Consider the following 18,209-nt stretch of genomic DNA (forward strand, 5'->3'; position numbering starts at 1 on the left):
ATAATCATAATGAGGAGAGGGTCTTGTGAAGATACAAATTTATGGTTTTGCAAATGACAGCACTCTTTTTATACAGTACCCAAATTATGCGAGGTGGATATTTTTAAAAATGTTGACGTATCAAAATTATTTGTATTTTTTAAGTTATTTAACTTTGAGTACTTACTAAGAATAACAGGTCTATGATAAAGTGTTTGAAAGATATGGGAGCTACAGTGATTTGAAAATTTGTAATTTATAATTTGTAAAAATAGTTTAATTATAATTTATAATAAATACTATTTATATTTTATATTTTTGTAAAACCATGTTTAAGGATTATTATCCTTTCTATAAACATTTTAATAATGAGAAAACTACATAATATTTTGAATTTTGAATTAAATAACTTGTAGATCAAAATTTCCATTAAAATTATTCACCTAATAACTTATAAAGTATAAAAATTAAAAAGTGATTCACATATTTTAAAAACAGAAGTTAGGTTAGGTCAGGTATGACTTCAATACACTCTTAAAATAATACTTAGTACAAAAAAATCTTGATAAATTTTAAAATATGATGTTTTTCGAGTGTATTTAAAAATTTAAAAATCAGAATTAAAATAAATTGAATATTAAATGAAAAAAATGGCAAATATCATGCTTGGTGAATCACTCCGTATAATATATATACACAAATCACAATGTAATAAGCCCGCGTGTACGTGGATATAGGATAGGTACCTAACCTACGCCAGCTCTCGTATAGATAGGTATATAATATATATCACAGGGGTATAATTTTACGAACAAGTTTATTCGGACGAGGACGAGAAATACGACCGGGCGAGCATCTCGGAATTACTTCGACTATACCGCGTTATATATTATAAACGGCCGCCGCCGACCCGCCCAATTCCACCGCCAGAAACGCAATGAACGTCGCGCGTAAAGTTTCCGACGGCACCCCAATAACTTACACGCCAAGGGAAACCCATCGCCCACCGACCTTTTGCCGGGTGTCGTACGCATATCTATATATTATACTCAAAGGCTGGCGTCGTCGCATGTATAGGTAGGTTAGGTAGGTACCTACAACATCTCCTTAACTATAATGCCGGAACGAGACGATGTCGCTAGAATTCGGTGGAAAATGCAATCGTACGTGCGGGCCATCGTCTGTGCCGAAGTCGTATTATAGAAGTCCATACATACATGTTTTTAAATGATATATTAAGTACGTAGGTACTGTGTATCGTATATTTAATATATATTTATAAGCTTGGCTGATGTCTGTATGAGAATTGAGTGTATATTATTATTATTATTATTATTATTATGTGTGTACATTTCAAAGAACGATCCAATTATGTGATGTCATTTATTTGGACATCTTCAATAGTGTGTATTTGACGCCCGAGTAACTGCATAATATTAAACACATCAATCGTTGCCGTTTTATTTGATTTCTCTTCTCTACAATTATCGTGTATTTTACTGGCTGTCTCTATATAACTATATCTACAGATGTAATTTAAGGTTAACTTTTATTTACCACGATAATCGAATCCGAAAATCCTTGTTATTTTTTCGTTACACACGTTCATCAGTTTTTTCGGTCAAAATAAATTTCTCTTATTTTAGGATTCAAGTGTCATATTTTTATTTTTTATACACTAAAAATAACCGTTAGAAAATACGTTTTATACACTCGTATATAGGTACCCACTCATCTTGGAAAAATAAACCCTAAAAACTTGATAATTATATGTTAATTCATTTATAAATTGTAACAAATAATGAAATAATCTAATTAACGGACCAAAATAGTTTTGACAAATATTTTTTAAAATGCTAATTTTTGTGAGATATATTTTTCATTGAAAAATATAAACGATAATCTCAAAATGTAACAACATTAAAGGGAAGATATCTGATGTATTGTCCATATACATAATTTTTATAACAATATTATAATATATTATAATAATATTTACTACATTATAGTCTACACGTTTTTATATAATTTAAATTAGATAGTATTAGAAATATTTAGGATTACGTAATTTTCATGTACCTCTAACCGAGAGGAAAACATTTTCAGTCCTATACATAATATATAATATAGGAATATATAGGATAGTTTTAATATTAACCGATCGAAGATATCTATTTGTTACGTATGAATGATACATGGAGAGAACGACCGCCGACGATCGGGAATTTTCAGCTGTGTATAAATATATAATAATATAATATGGGTTATGGTTATAACTTATAACTAATATAATGTTACATAGTATATACACAATAAATCATTTGGCGACCACTCGTCGCGTAATACAATACGCAATCACTGCTGTTGTACGATCCCATTTCCATCATCCCTCCGGTTCTCTGGTGCGTATATAATGTATATACGTGATATACTACTGCGTACTATGGTTATTCACGATAAATGAACACGGCGATATTATTATTGTTGTTGTTGTTGTTGTTTATTATTATTATTATTATTAAATTATTATTATAAATCGCTGCAGGTGGCTATATAATATAATATTCGATGGGGCGGGGGAGTGGTCGGCGATAAATATTCTAGAACGTTATACATTATACTATTATTATTACTATTATATAGAAATCGGAACCGCCGTCGTTAAAATAATCGTTAACAATGATTATTGCCGCGGCCATTTTACCGCCGTTACGCCGGAAAGGAAATAATCCGCCGTACATCGTCTATGTCCCCGCGATTGGACGGCGGATACGCAGAAGGCCCGGTTGTAACGAAACGGATATCCTTTGAATGGCCCTTAAACGACGTACAATACTAATTTAACGATTTAACTCGACGTGCCCTCTCGGCCAACCCGTCGTGATGACCCATCACCGTACTGGCTAGGCTATATAATATAAATCATAATATGTATATATATACCACCTCATACTCGTTAATACATAATATAATCGTTATATAGCCGATAATACACATTACACGTCATCGACTAAACGTGCCAAAATCGAGTTTCAACAGATACAAAAGCAATAATTATTTAATTAGGGTTGGAATTTTGATGTAACGTCATTTTTTTTATACATTGCTTCGTAAGTGGAAAATGTGTTTTAAACATAATTAATATTTTTTTTTACTTTTCAGCATAGAGAAATAATGAAAATAATTTATTTTTATAGTGCTGCATTTTTTTTTTAAAGATTTTGAAGTCATTTTTTATTTTTTGAAGTGTATTTTTTGCGAACTTTTAGGGCATTAAAATTCCAGTCCTAAATTTATAATATAATGGTCATATCATAATGGTTTTACTATAATATATGTACAATATTATAATAGTCTTTAACGTAATAATTGTTGTTAAATTTTAGTGATTTATTTGTTTTGTTTGCACGATACAGGCGAACAGCAAAGCGACATAAACGCACGCATTGGACAGTCGGCGTTCTTACCTTGCGAACTGGAGCCCAATAACGTGACCACAGGATTCGAGATCACCACCCAGTGTGGAATAGTTCACTCCGTGAAATGGTACCGAGGAGCAAACAGAATATTCCTGTATTCCGGTGGGCCTCGCACGACACAGCCACACCGAGAAGGGTACACCGATAGGTATGACAGGTAAGTCGAACAAAACACCCAGTCGTAGTTAACAAAATTAATTTAGACATATATACAATATACGAACAACAACCATAGGTATAATAAATCGTAATATTGTAATAGCCAATAACTGCATTTTGTCGTATCATCACTCGTACACCGTAATTAATTTCTATATCTTACTGCAATAGCAATATTGTACTTAATGTATTATATATATTTTTCAATTCTGAGGGAAGCTTTTAAAGTGTATACGTTGTACTTGATGTGAACACCTTTCCTGACGGAAAGAACGTGCTTTAAAAGTTCCACGTAGTACTTTCTCGGACGGGATATCTCGATGGTACTCTGGTAGTTGGTACTTGTAAAGTTATTTTTCAATTTTTTTTTATTATCAATACAATATCTCTCCTAGGAGTGTTATAAAAGAGTGCCAACGAACATCGATAATTTTCTGAAAAATGTTGCACCAAGTGAAGTGTGGATATAATCAAATCGTTTCTCGAATGCGATGATTTATGTTGTTATTGCTTTCAAATTTAATATCATAATTATTTATAACGCACAATCACAGCTATTATATGCATCTATAACGGCCTCAATGTATTAACCTTCGTTCTAACACGTTAAGACTTCAGGTATAATTTGCGGTGCACCACGATGGTCTTACAATATTTAGCCATTTTCGTACCGGATATAATATAATATAATTTATATAAACTATAATTAGGTCCTTGAGAACATTATTACCGCTATTTTCAATCTTATACCTATATTAAAACTAGACTGAGATTTTGATGTAATATACATTTTTTTCCTGGCATTTAAAACCGTATCGTTGTGAAGTTGGCCTTTATATTTTGTTTAAACAAGTTCAGAGTAGTGCCAGTATTTCGCAAGTACTTAGTAAGAATTTGCAAGTTAAACCTGCCAACCCTATATGAACTTCAAGGATTTTTACCCAACACTTACATGTTGTCCTGAAAATTTCAAACTAGTGTCAAATTATACTTGTTATAATTAACAAGAATTTGCAAATCCATTCTCGCTATTTGCAAGTCAAACTTTACGGTCGTTAAAAACGTACATTGTCTTAAGTGGAAAATGTATTTTAGCGGATCCTGATTATTTGAATCACATTTTTATTGACAAATTCAACTTTTTAGTGAATTATTTTATGTTTTTAGTTTATTATTTGAGTATTTATAATACTTTTCATAATATATTTTTAAATCAAAATCGAATTGCAGTACAAAATGCACTGTCGTATTAAGAGCCAGCATATTATTACATATTATAGTCAGATAGTTCGATAGTGTCAAAAGCATAGTAGGTACATATTATGCTTTATGCAATCCTTGTCAGTCGTCGTTTACCGTTTTAGTATTTATAGTATCTATAAATAATTAAAGAATTAGGATGCGATAACGATAGTTTATTTTACTATTATACGTGTCTTTCGAAAAAAAAATAACCATTGGATAACTACACGATTTTGTTGAATAATTATTTAGACAGTAAAAAATAAAAAATAAATATTTTTAAACGTATTTTTATTAGTGTATATTTTAATATTTTTAAGGAATTTTCGTATTATTATGTGACTTTTAGGCCATTAAAATCCTAGCCCTAGTTGTATTTATGTTTATTTGTTACAGTCCGTAATGCATAAACAACAAAATATATACATATATAGAGTCAACCGTGGTGGTTTTATCAGCTAACGCTGACGGGGCTTTTAATTATATGCGGCCCCTTCTATGTCAACACACAATAGCCGACTAATACATTTAACTGCATCGAAATCCTCCCGCCGGCCGTCGTTTTAGCTATCGACGTTGGTAGACTAAATGCGCAAACCATCGACAAATCGCCGAGTTTATCCTTCCGGCATATACCTACAGCAAATATACACCGAAGTTATCGTTGTTCTGCGTTTAAAACACGAGTATACACGATTGTCAATTATATTTTAATAAAAGATCAATGTTTTCTTGATTTATCTTTCCACCCACACCGCTGACTGCAATTTGTTTTGATTATAAAACTGCATGACGTATACATTTTTTGTACCTACATTCGGGCTACATTAAACACGCGCCACTGCTTTAATGATAGTACACACTGCAGAGCTAGAAGTCGTATTGTAGTCGTTTTATTAATTGTTTTTATTGTTATTGTTTGCAAACAACTGCAATCAAAATACTACTTCACCAAATATAAAGGACAAATGCTGAAATGCATATTAAGTTATTGAATATAAATTAACTTAAATTAATAATTTAACATATTATATTATATTACATATTTATAAGTAATTATAATTAATAATTAATATTTTCCATTTCCAACAAATTGATTATTGAACTTAAATTTTAAAATAATAATATATAAATAATAAATTAAAGGTAATTTGATTTTAATTCGGATTTCTTAAAGATAGTAATTTTCTTCATAATATCATTAAGGTTTGAGATACCTAGTGTCGTATTATAAAAGAGAGTGTTTTGGGAATAAGACAATTCCCATATATCGTTAGTATTATATTTTGTTTTCGCATAACTGTATAAAATATAGTTATTCCTAATTTAACACATAATTTTTTCATCATAAGTTGGAAATATAAAATGTAAAAACACCAATATATTTATATATTTAGTATATATATATATATATATATATCTAGTCACTTACGATTTTTAAAAATTTCTTAAAAAGTTAAAATATCAATAAAAAAATGTTAATAATATATATTTACATTTTAAATCAATATCAATTTAATTTTATCGCATTATTAACTAAACACATAGGTAATGTATATTTTTAACTATGTTTTAAGTTAATTTGATTTTATAATAATATATATTATTTTATAAGTATCTACATTGCATTTGTATAACTTATCCACATTTCATGATGATTGATGAGCATCTCTTGAAAAACATTCTAGATACGCCAAAATGGCCTCATTGCTCCGAGGCATCAAAAGATGAATGGCCAAAGTTGTTGTCTTATTTAATTATTATTTTGTTTTCCTTGTTTTAATGTAACCTTGGCGATCTGCGTTCTGCGTATATTTATATTTATACGTTTAAATATAATATTGCTTATTTATTTTAATTTTAGAAACTAAGTATAGAAGCTTCACTAGAATCTATTTGTTATTCGATTATGATTTTTTTTGCTTTTATTCTTGATAACTTTTTTTTTAAATACCTAATAGAAAATCAATATTGTTTTCGTATTTCAGCAATATAATACCTATAATATATTATATGTTGTTACATAAAAATTAGGTTAACTTTTTTATGTACCTAATTATAAACTGAATAAAAAAAAAAAATTTTAATTAATTTTTAAAATATTAAATATAGCAGAATTAATATTTAAAATCTTTCATTTTTATTTTTAATCTCATATTTTGTTATAAGTTTGTGTTCTTAAAGTATTTTATTTTATTTATGGGATAAGGTTAGTACCTAATTAGTTATTGATGAGCTTTTATTTTTTATAGGAATTGAAAATAAATCTTAATATTAAAAATGAAAATTTTATTTTTTATTTTATATACCATTTGAATTTTTAGACATCTTTATAAAATTTTTATTGAAAATTTTAACAAAATTCAAAAACATATTTAAATAGATATAAACTTGAAACCCGAAAAGTTTTGTTTTTGCAACTTAGCCTTATGCTGTACATATGATATATTATTTTCTATCGCAAAATAAAGACATTATTATTATTATTATACTCGTATGTGCACCAATATACCAAATATTATACTTCTATAGTAAAATTCATCAACATATGCAACATAAAACTTTTACTACATTTTTTTAAGTTAGTATAATAAATTTCCATTCAATTTTGAAAGTTGCTTATTTAGAAAAAAAATACGAATCCATAAAAATCCTTACTTGAATAATTACATAATGTGTACTTTATTATCTCATTACGTCATACCTTTGATACCATACATATTCTTTTGCGATTCTATATGCGTGATTGGTTATATATTAGCATAGCTGTAACCAACAGAATTAAAAATAATATGAATTATATATTATTCACTTGAATATTTTTTATCCTTTTCAATTTTAATTTTTAAATAGCAACACTATGGGTATATTAATATACTTGTAGTTCGTTATAATATAGGTAAGTTCTTATAGTTTTTTGATTAAATATTGATCACATATCGTACCTATTCGCATTATAGTACATTAGCATAAATAGTTATAAGCATTTCCCAGCAGTTTTCTAGAGCATTGCAGATAATTTTATATAATTTATAATTTATATGTCTATACAATTTTTATATATAGATTGACCACATTTTTTAGTTTACAAAACAACAATTATAGTCTTAAAATGAATTACTTAGTTGATAAAATAAAAAAACATTTATCATAAAGTGAAATTTTCAAAATTCGTTGATTATTTTTGACCTAAATATATAAATATTATTCTTAACATTGGTTTGATTTTAAAAGATTTCAATTTTATAATTAACTTATAAAAAATATGATACAAGAATATTTTTGGCTGCAAAAACAGATGTAGAGTGATAAAACTAGATTAATGATGATTGTATTATCTCATGAACCAATTACCTATATCAAATTTAAAAATGGCCATTGAGTGCCAAGCATCGACCAACATACAGAGATGCAAAAAAAAAATGCACTTTTTGCTTATTATATCATTATTATTTGACCTATATTAATGTAGCGTTTTTTAGAAAATCGAAGTTTCTTTTTGGTTTGTGAAGTAAACTGTGAGACGATGACGTGAGTAAGCAAGTGCCAAACATGTAAAATTATTAATTTTCAAAATATGTAATTTTATAAATAACGTTATAATGTTAGATTATGTTATGTATCATGTACTGTTTTTTTTTTTTTTTAAAAAATTGAGTTTGTTTTAAAGTTCTTGGCAATAATTTTGAAAGTAGCGTCAAAGCCAGCAGAGGCGTAGTTAACCGTCGAACAATGGCATAATGCCCATGTTTTCAGTATAATTATACAGAGCGATTCCTTTATCAGATAACACTTTTAACAACATTTAAAAATTTATAAATATTTTTGAAAATATTTTTTTTTACAAAATTTGCAGTCAAAATAAAATATTTTTTATCGTTATAATTTTTTTTCTTTTTCGAATGATAACATTAATTTTTAATTTCATATTTTAGAGTGGAATTTTTTTGGAATATTTTGATACATATAAATCCTAATTTGGACGAGTAGTTTAGGATACTCCACAAAATATTAGTCTACTACTCTGCTTACGTTAATTTTAAATGCTTTACGCACGTAATTTTTAGTACCTAGAATTGATAGAATAATAATAATTTTTTTTTTTAATTTTAAATAACTTAAACATCTTAGTCTATAAATTTAGAGTTTTGGATTCTGCAAGTATACTTTATATAAATTTTTTGGTATTTAAGGTAACAATTTTTTAGTTAGTATAAGAGCTCTAAAAAACTATGCTAAAAATATGGATTGAAATTTTTAATGTTGATAATTTGATATATAACTTTTAATTTGTTTTTAAGAAAAATAAAAAAAAAATAAGAATATAATCACCTTAATCAACTATTATTGGACAAATAGAGTTAAGCTTAGATTTTTTTCGGAACTATGTATGGGAGTATTCTATATTTTCTTTTATATAATTAATACATTAATGTTATAAAATATAATGATTAATATATTAATATATTGATTTTAAAATATGTTTCGAATTTTATTTGTATTATTTGGTACAGGCTGTACAACTGTGATTACATTTTTTTTATGATTTCTTAATTAATTGAATCGTAGACTAATTATTATTTTTACTAAAGTTAAACTATAACTATAGTAAACTATACTGTAGGAAATATTTTTAGTATCTTACTTGATTAACATCATATCAAGTATTTACTAATTTTCAAACTAATATGTGTACCTATTAATTACGATTAAGTTTTTGTGTATTTCTATTAAAATATTTTCTCAAAACCAATTTAATCATGGATTTTAAATAATTGTATTTATTCAAATAAATAAGATACTTTTTTAGTTATTTTAATAGTATTTAGTAGTATTATAGTATTATTATAGTATTTATTATTTAGTATGTTTTTGTTTATCGTATGTGGGAAAAATTGTTAATAGAATAATTTTATGTGTATTTAAAATTAACACAAATAGATATTTTAAGAAATTTAAATGTGTTTATCACGTGTTAAACTACTATAAGTTTGCATCGGTTACCAACTATTTTTAAGACGTTTTTAATAATTTTGTAGTATTCAAAATACTTATGGAACTATATAAGTATAATCTATTTATCTATTCGAGTAAATGAGTGAGTACAATTTGCATATAGTTTTATCAAAAATAAAAATAATAATAATAAATAAAAAATAGGATACTTAAGATATGTAAATATTTGACATTTAATTTATTAATATTTTTATTATTAATAAATCAATTTATCCTTAGTATTAAAAATATTTAATTTCCAAGTTTAAAATAACTTTATAGATTTATATGTTTACTTCAAAAGTTACTTTTAATTTATTAAAGCCTAAAGGTACAAATATTATTTAGTTTCATTCAAAATTACATTAGAATAAAGTTTTTCAATAAAGTTATTTTCACGAAGTATTGACGAAATTATTAATTTAGTAAGTGAAATAATTTAATTGTGGCGTACTGATAGTATTTTGTTTATTTTGATAAAATTTGTAATGTTTGTGAAAACATTTTATAATAATATATGTATATTCAAATAAATGTTTCTTTCTTTGTCCTCGATAGACTCAAAACTACTGGACCGTTTTCAATAAAAGTTATATCAATAGATTCTTTGAGAGTCGAAGAGGGATTGTATCTTCGTTTTTCAACTCAAATAGGAATATAGGTTGGTAAAGGGTGGATCAAACATGAATTTTGTTTAAAAAAATGTCATATAAATATTTTAGTTTACCATTTATAACTAGAATTCTATTATTATGATATAAAACGGTTCTTTTTCTTTATAATGTAATTTATATATATATATATTCTATATTATTTTATTGGACTCTGTCCCAAAAATTGTGTTACTATTTCCTTGGTAATAAATTGTTTTAAGCTAAATCTTGATAAGTTTTGTGTAATTTAGCCTTCATTGAAAGCACATTCATTGTAATCAATTAATGTTTTAAGAGGAGTTAAGTCTTTCATAATTAAACTGAACCATAGGCTATAATAAATCCATAACTCATAACAAACGCCTACTATACTTTCAAATATTTTGCTGAATAGTTTGTTCTATAAATATTGAACACAGTTAATTAAATTAATATGATAATTAGGTAGATAGATTTTGAAGCTTATCTCGCCCGAAAAATATTGGTGCATTACTCCATTTATGTAAATTTTAAAACTTATAACTTATAACTTTATTAACACTCCTAGAAATTAATTTTTATTTAAAATATAAAATGAAAATTATAAATGACAATTTACAGAATAAGTCAAAAACTTGATACAATTTTCTTATATGCAAAATAAAAATAATTAAAAGTGAACTTTAAATATAATCGTTATAGGGCTTTAATACATTGATACCTAAATAAATGAAAAAAATAACCTAAATAATATTTACTTGGAGGTTGTTGGAGCAATCTTTTGTAAGAAGTAGATAAAGCTAGGCATATTATAGTAGGCAATTAATCATAGACATTATCTGATGATGAGTTCTATATGCGTGAAAAGTAAATTAATATATCATAATTATAATTACATAACTCTTATGTATTCTTAATCGGTATTATATATCTTACAATCTCCGAGACTAATCACTTAATATGCATTAATAAATTATTTATTATAAATATAACTACTTTTATAAAGTTTATACTATATATAATAATTAATAATAAATAATAAAGTAATAATCTGAGTAGTCAGACTAGAATGTTAAGAACAGTATCAAACCAATGAGCAAGTACAGGACATAGAATTAAGAGTTTGGAATTTATTTTGCTATGTGCATTGGTATAGGTATGGACTAATAAATTAGGAACATGTATTACCTCAAGCAGTTCAATTTAGATCTTTTTTAAATAAGTATATACATTGATTTGATTTATTAATATCTGCTATATTATGCAAAAAAACTTATTGAGATATTTTGATTTTGATTTTTTTGCCGAAAGCAAAAGATTTTTTAAGATTATTTAAAAATCAAAATTATTTCATTTTTGTAAGACTATTATTTATATTAAATAAATATTATTTCTTTCGTAACCTAGAAAAATGGCAGCTAATAAATTAATTCGAACATTCGACATTAAAAATTGTGTAATTATTAATTATTGGTTTAAACATTGGTCTAAAGGAATTATATGAGATATTCAATTTAAATAGTCTTAAGTTTTCAAAAATAATTGTTTGTCTTTGTTTAAATAAAAATCATTCTGTATTCACTGGTAAATTATAAACTTCATATTTATATTATTTAAGAATGGTCACATTACTACAATTATATTTTCTTTTCATACACCGTTTTCATTCTGAAACACGTTTTGTTAACTACTAATTATACGATGTTATACTGCCAATTTATAATGGGTGCAATCTAGGTGGTAGGTGGTAGCTCTCTCAAAAGTTATCGGAGCCATCTTGAATGTTCAAGCTATTCAAACAAATCTTGTGTTGAATTTACCAGTTATGCACACTCAAAGTTTAACATAAAATTGTACCATAATAAGAAAAAAATGCTTTCATATTATTTATATAGTGCCACAATTAGAGGTAAAGAGAACTTTGTGAAAGCATTTTTTTTATATATATTTCTCACTCGCCTAGTTTTTAAGACAAATTCCCGTAACTTAATAACTCAAAGAAAATGAAAATCGTTATAGTGATCATTTTAAGGAAATAGAAATCATTGATTGTTAAAAAAAAATTTGTTTTTTAACATGCACAATTTTTAGGCTATTTAATATACAATAGGTAATATACAATATATTATACTTTAATACTTTTATGATTACTATTTTTGCATATGGCTATTTTATTTCTATTGTGCTTTAAAATAATGGTTTTTAATATAAATAAACAAAATAAGGATATGGAATGTGTTTGGTTCACTTATTTTTATACACGAATGCGTGACGTTGATGCGACAGTGGTAGATGATATTATACATATTAATATGAACATTCAAAGGTTTTCAAAAACATAAGCTTTTAGTCTCAAACACAGCTATAGATACCATAAACTACCTTCAAAAGAATTTTATTAATCTTACATAACTTTAATGTAGATAGTCGTGAACAAATAAGTAACAAAATACATGTTTCATACTTGGAATGGATATTTTAAACATTTGTCAGTCTTTAAAGTACTCGATAAAATACAAAATTAACACCATTTTTTTTCACTATGCCAAATCATTATAAGTATTTTATTCTTATGATAAGAAAATACAGAAGCCAAGAAATTCTAAAAATATTCTTGATATTGTTGTTCAATCTGCGCCATAAGCGTTTCGCTCAAGTGGAAAAGTTAGATATAATTTTAATTTTTTAATTTTTTTTTTTTTACTACTAATTTATTCTTAACTATTAAATTAGAATAGTATTAATGCACATTAAATATACACATTCAAAATATCAGATTAAAAAGTAAAATATAAGTACTTTTTTCACGGATTAAACATTTTGTTTTATTAAACTATAATAAAAACTAAACAGTTTCATTAACTAAAGAGTTAAAATATTAAAGTTTTAAAAGCACAAGCAAATGCCGGATATCTTAATTACAATGAGTTTCATGTTTATTTTAGATTGTTTTCTACGTTTAACTGGAATTATGCTTTCAGTAGGTAGCTAATAAGATTATGACATCCATTGTTCAATAATAAATTATTCGTTTATATAATTTCAACTAAGTACACGTATTTTTATATAAATACTCACTTACAAATATGATTATAAAATACGATATGATTTAATAGTGGTTATAAGTGGTTATTACTTGTATAGAAATCCGTGTCTTCGACTAGTTATATTTTTTATTTTTAATATAAATAATTATTGCACATTATATGTATACATAATTTATTATACATTATAATTTATAGTATCTTCACTATGAAACTAAAATAGGTTTTGGATTAACTGTGATATTTAATGCTTTATATATATATATATATTGCGAGCACTCATTTGGACACTAGCCAATGAAAAAGCACCAGTTTCAAGTGTACCAATAAGAAATCTAGTTTAGTTGATAGCTACTTAAGGAGAGGTAATTTTTCAATTTTCTTAGCAGTTCCGTATAAACGAAAAGAAAAACTGCAACTGACAACCATAGTCTAAGCATATAAAAGAACTCTCAAAAAGCACGTTTTTAATCGACTTCTACTGCAAATCGATTTTCCAAATGCGACGATTTATCATTGCTTTGAAACGCACATAGTAATAATACGCCACTCTCTTACACCCACGCAGGCGAAGCGAGTGTCCGCCGTCCGGTCTACGCATCCTGTCCAGCTTTTTTATAATTTAATTTGTATAGCGGGAGTCTGAACTTACTTTTTGTTCAGTTGAAGGAATATATATATATATATTATATAATTCCACATTGCGAGGGATTACGATGTAACTATAATTTATACGTAGGTATGCATAAAATATATGTACAACATTAATATGAACGTATTAAAAAAAATCCCACTTCAAAAAAAAAAGGTACATCACATATTATTTCCTCAGTATAAGTACTATACCACTATGTAAATCTTTATGTAAAATGCGTACATTTTTAATTTTTTAAATGATAGGGTTCGTCAGTTATGTACATGTAGATAGAATTTTAAAAATTAGTTAATAATAATAATTTTTTTTTTTTTTTTTTGACAGATCTTATTGGAGTACGGAACCAAATTCTACTTTGGGCTTCTTGGTAATGGACAATATAACAGCGCTTGACGAGGGTGTTTATAAATGTGAGATCACATATACTAAAGTACACGAAGGTTGCAACATCGTTCAGTTTATCAACCTTACAACTTACAGTAAGTCTGAACAATATAAAACAATTCGTTTTAAATATAGGTTACTAAGAAACCAAATTAAACACAATATTCAATCTCAGTAATGTTTTAAATTTAAATTTAAAAATAATAAAAATGTTTACCTTAAAATTTAATATTAAATTATTTAAAGACACACGGTTAGTAACACATAAGTCGTAAATACAAAGTTATATAATTATTGCTTCTTCGTTTATCATATTATTTTATTAAATATTGCGTTGATTATAGGTTGTTATTTTTTAAATACTTATAATAACTAATACATTTTTTATATACCTATTGAACCATCGTTAATCGTTATGATAGAAAATAATCTGATTTACAAATATTGTATACAATAATTATGTATATAAAATATTATAAACACATGAAGTTGAAAATTTTTGTTTTAAACATATTATATTACCCCTTACTTATGAAAATATATATATTTAAAAAACAATCCGTTATATAGTTCTGTACAGAACTATAAAAGGTAAATATCGTGTTTGAAGTTCTATGCACTTATTGTTGTTTAATTTATTATTTATTATAAATATAAAATTGTAATATAAAGGTATAATATAAATTAAATTAATTATTAATTAATTTAATTATTTTGTTATACAAGCTCTTTTATGTGATGTTGTATAGTAACGACGTATAGACGTTGTATAGACGTATAGTAATGATTGTTAAGCAATTGAATCTTGTGAACATTTTACTATTATAAGAATTTAAGAGTAGCAATGAATGTATTGATTTTACAATGATGTGATTTTTTTTTGTGTCTGTCATCGCCTTTTAGTGTTAAAACCGTTCAATCTTCAACTTTAATATCTTTTTTGGTAGGAAATTAAATCTAGATGGTATTTTGGGGTTGAAAGTAAAACATTCCAATTTTTTTTGATTACTGATAAAATAAAAATAAAAATATAAAAAACATAATATTTTTACATAAAACCGTAAATCGCTTTTTTAATATGTTTTCATTAAAAAACGAATAACCGTAGATAAATTTTAACCAAATGTTTATATTTGAATTCTCTATACTTGGAATAATTTAAAAATATTTTGACTCTTTTTATACTCTATTTATACTCGTATCAAAAAGCTTAAAAATGTAGTACAAGGTTCTTTATAAGTTTCTAATATCGATCTATGTAAAAAGCGTTTGAAGTTAGAATTTTTAAATTTGCTAATTATACTATAGCTAAAAATGTTTAAAATATTTATTATTTATACCTAGGTTTAAAAATAAAATATAAGGTTTCATATATATATTATGCTTAATAGAAGTATGGAATAAATTGAGAGTAATTCTATAAATATTTTTTATGGGCATCTGATAATTAAATTTTAATAAATTTTAATATTCTCTTATAAAATTAGGATATTTCACAATACGATGTTAGTTAAATATAATTAAAAAAGTATTGATCGTAGAAACTTAGTATATTCCATTGTTGATTAATATTTTCTTTGCTCAATAAAATGTTCAAAATATTTAGGATAATTTTAAGCTATTGATAGGCATTTTTAATTTTTATTTTTTTTTATAAAAGTATTTATAAAAATATTTAGACTCAGTCAAAATTCTTGAAAATTAATTAAAAATTTCCATATAAACTTTTCTTTTAGAAAATCAATTATTTAAAAAAAAGCTATACACAATTTAATTTTCCTAAGTGTTTAAAGTTTAAACTATTTAAAGCTCAAATGTTGACAAAATAAGTACGTCAAAATCACTAATTTTAAAAATTATTTTCTAATTAAAAATGTAGGATACGATTTTCGATTTTTATAGCTAAGACTTATTAAACAGTTTCTATTACACATTTCTTACTGAAACCTAAAACTCTAAAAAAATACACAAGTACAATTTTGATTGATAAACGTTTTAAATTCAAATTTTGACGAAATTGGATATTACACAAAGGATAACGATTATAGTAATTTTGTTGTATTCAATTCAAAAATAGTGTTTATAGGGACTTGAAACTTTTAATTATATTATTATATTTTATTATAAATCATTTTTAAAACATTTAAATTAAATTAAGGTATTTATTATTTATACTGTACTATTCTAGTAAAATAAATTACTATAATAAAATAATCTCCACTTAGAATCGTTTTACTTTAAAGCGTGCAATGATGGATTTATCATTGAATTAAAATTTAACACATTCATTAAAGTATTTCCTTAATTATGAGGTACCCTTGATTCTACTGTATAGCAGAGTGGTTACTTATTTTCCCTTTTTTTATATTATTAAAGGAGTTTAATTTTATATTCTTGAAAAAATATATTATATAAACATATTACAAAACCACTTATAAGTGATTATTTAATCATGTAAATTAAAACTAATTGATTACTTAACGTTATTAAAAGAAATTATTGTATAATTGTACAATAATACACTACTTATATTATCGTACTATATGTATTAATCATAAGTTTCAAGTTGATAATTTTGCTTTTCATCGATTTTCCAAAAAGAAATAATGACGAAATACTTAGTTTTTTTTTTATGAACTATTTCATAATTAAACCAATATATGTTATGATCTAAACATAATATGTCATATACAAAATAAAATTCTCCATCCACCCAACCATAAAAATATAGTTTTTGTCTGTCAGTGACGTATAATTTTCCTTTAATTAATTTTTTCTGGCCCATTTTTGCCATGTTTTCATATTGTGCGTGGTTGATTTATGGTCTACATAAACATTTTACACTAACTACTAATTAGGTGTATTATTGAGCTTTAAGAATAAAGCAGTAAATCTAGAACATTTTGTTCATTGTTTCAACGTTTAAGTTTGAATTAAGAGTGTTTGATTAGGTATAAACTATAGCGCTTTTATGTTATCACGAAAGCAGGTTGATTATAATGTTTGTCTTGTTTTAGTAGTATAGTATGGATGGTAAAAAAGAATCCTTAAATAAAAGAATCAAATATGTACAGATTGTTTTTAATGTGGTTTATACTAAAAAGTTAGTCGAAAGAGATTTTTTGAATGTAATAGGAACTTTATAAGGATAATGTGTGTATTTTCAGTTTAGTTTGTCCGCTTTTATTTCAAATAGAGAGCAAAGGCACACTTCACTTTATGAATTATTTTTTGTGTTAGTAATATCTGATAAAAGTTGTTAAAACTGTTCAATGGTATAAATAATTGGTTTTGACTTACTGAAATGGTTTAATATAAAAATCAATGGTTTTAATATCCGTACTTGAGTTTAAAAAATACATGCGATGCACAATCGTTTGATTAAAAACATGAAAACAAAATTTCCTTGTAGTTAATGAGTAATTTTTTTTTTTAATTGGTAAATATTAACTATTAATGATCTATTTTGTTTCATAAAGGTAAATATTATAGTATAATACACTATACAGTATTAATTTGAGTAGTCACAAACTTTATTTTTACTCATAAAAATATAATTATGTGATCATGATGAAAAAGTCATACAACTTTTTAAATCAACCATAATAATTGTACGATACTTAATTAAAAAGAAAGCTTT

The 18,209-nt window shown here is 25.3% G+C and overlaps 1 protein-coding gene across 7 annotated transcripts in view; it reads left to right on the forward strand.

Moving 5' to 3' along the window:
• Nucleotides 1-18,209, forward strand: part of LOC132924417 (uncharacterized) — a 62,002-nt gene that overhangs the window by 26,261 nt on the left and 17,532 nt on the right. For all 7 annotated transcript variants that reach the window (XR_009661323.1, XM_060988717.1, XM_060988712.1 and 4 more), the window contains exons 2-3: nt 3,396-3,615; nt 14,510-14,664. Coding sequence is in view for 6 of the 7 variants with exons in the window: in XM_060988717.1 (XP_060844700.1) it covers nt 3,396-3,615; nt 14,510-14,664 (375 nt within the window). In the remaining variant the exon portion in view is untranslated. The remainder of the gene's footprint in view (nt 1-3,395; nt 3,616-14,509; nt 14,665-18,209) is intronic.

This window comes from Rhopalosiphum padi, chromosome 3 (genome assembly GCF_020882245.1).
Source record: "Rhopalosiphum padi isolate XX-2018 chromosome 3, ASM2088224v1, whole genome shotgun sequence".
NCBI classification, from domain to species: Eukaryota; Metazoa; Arthropoda; class Insecta; order Hemiptera; family Aphididae; genus Rhopalosiphum; species Rhopalosiphum padi.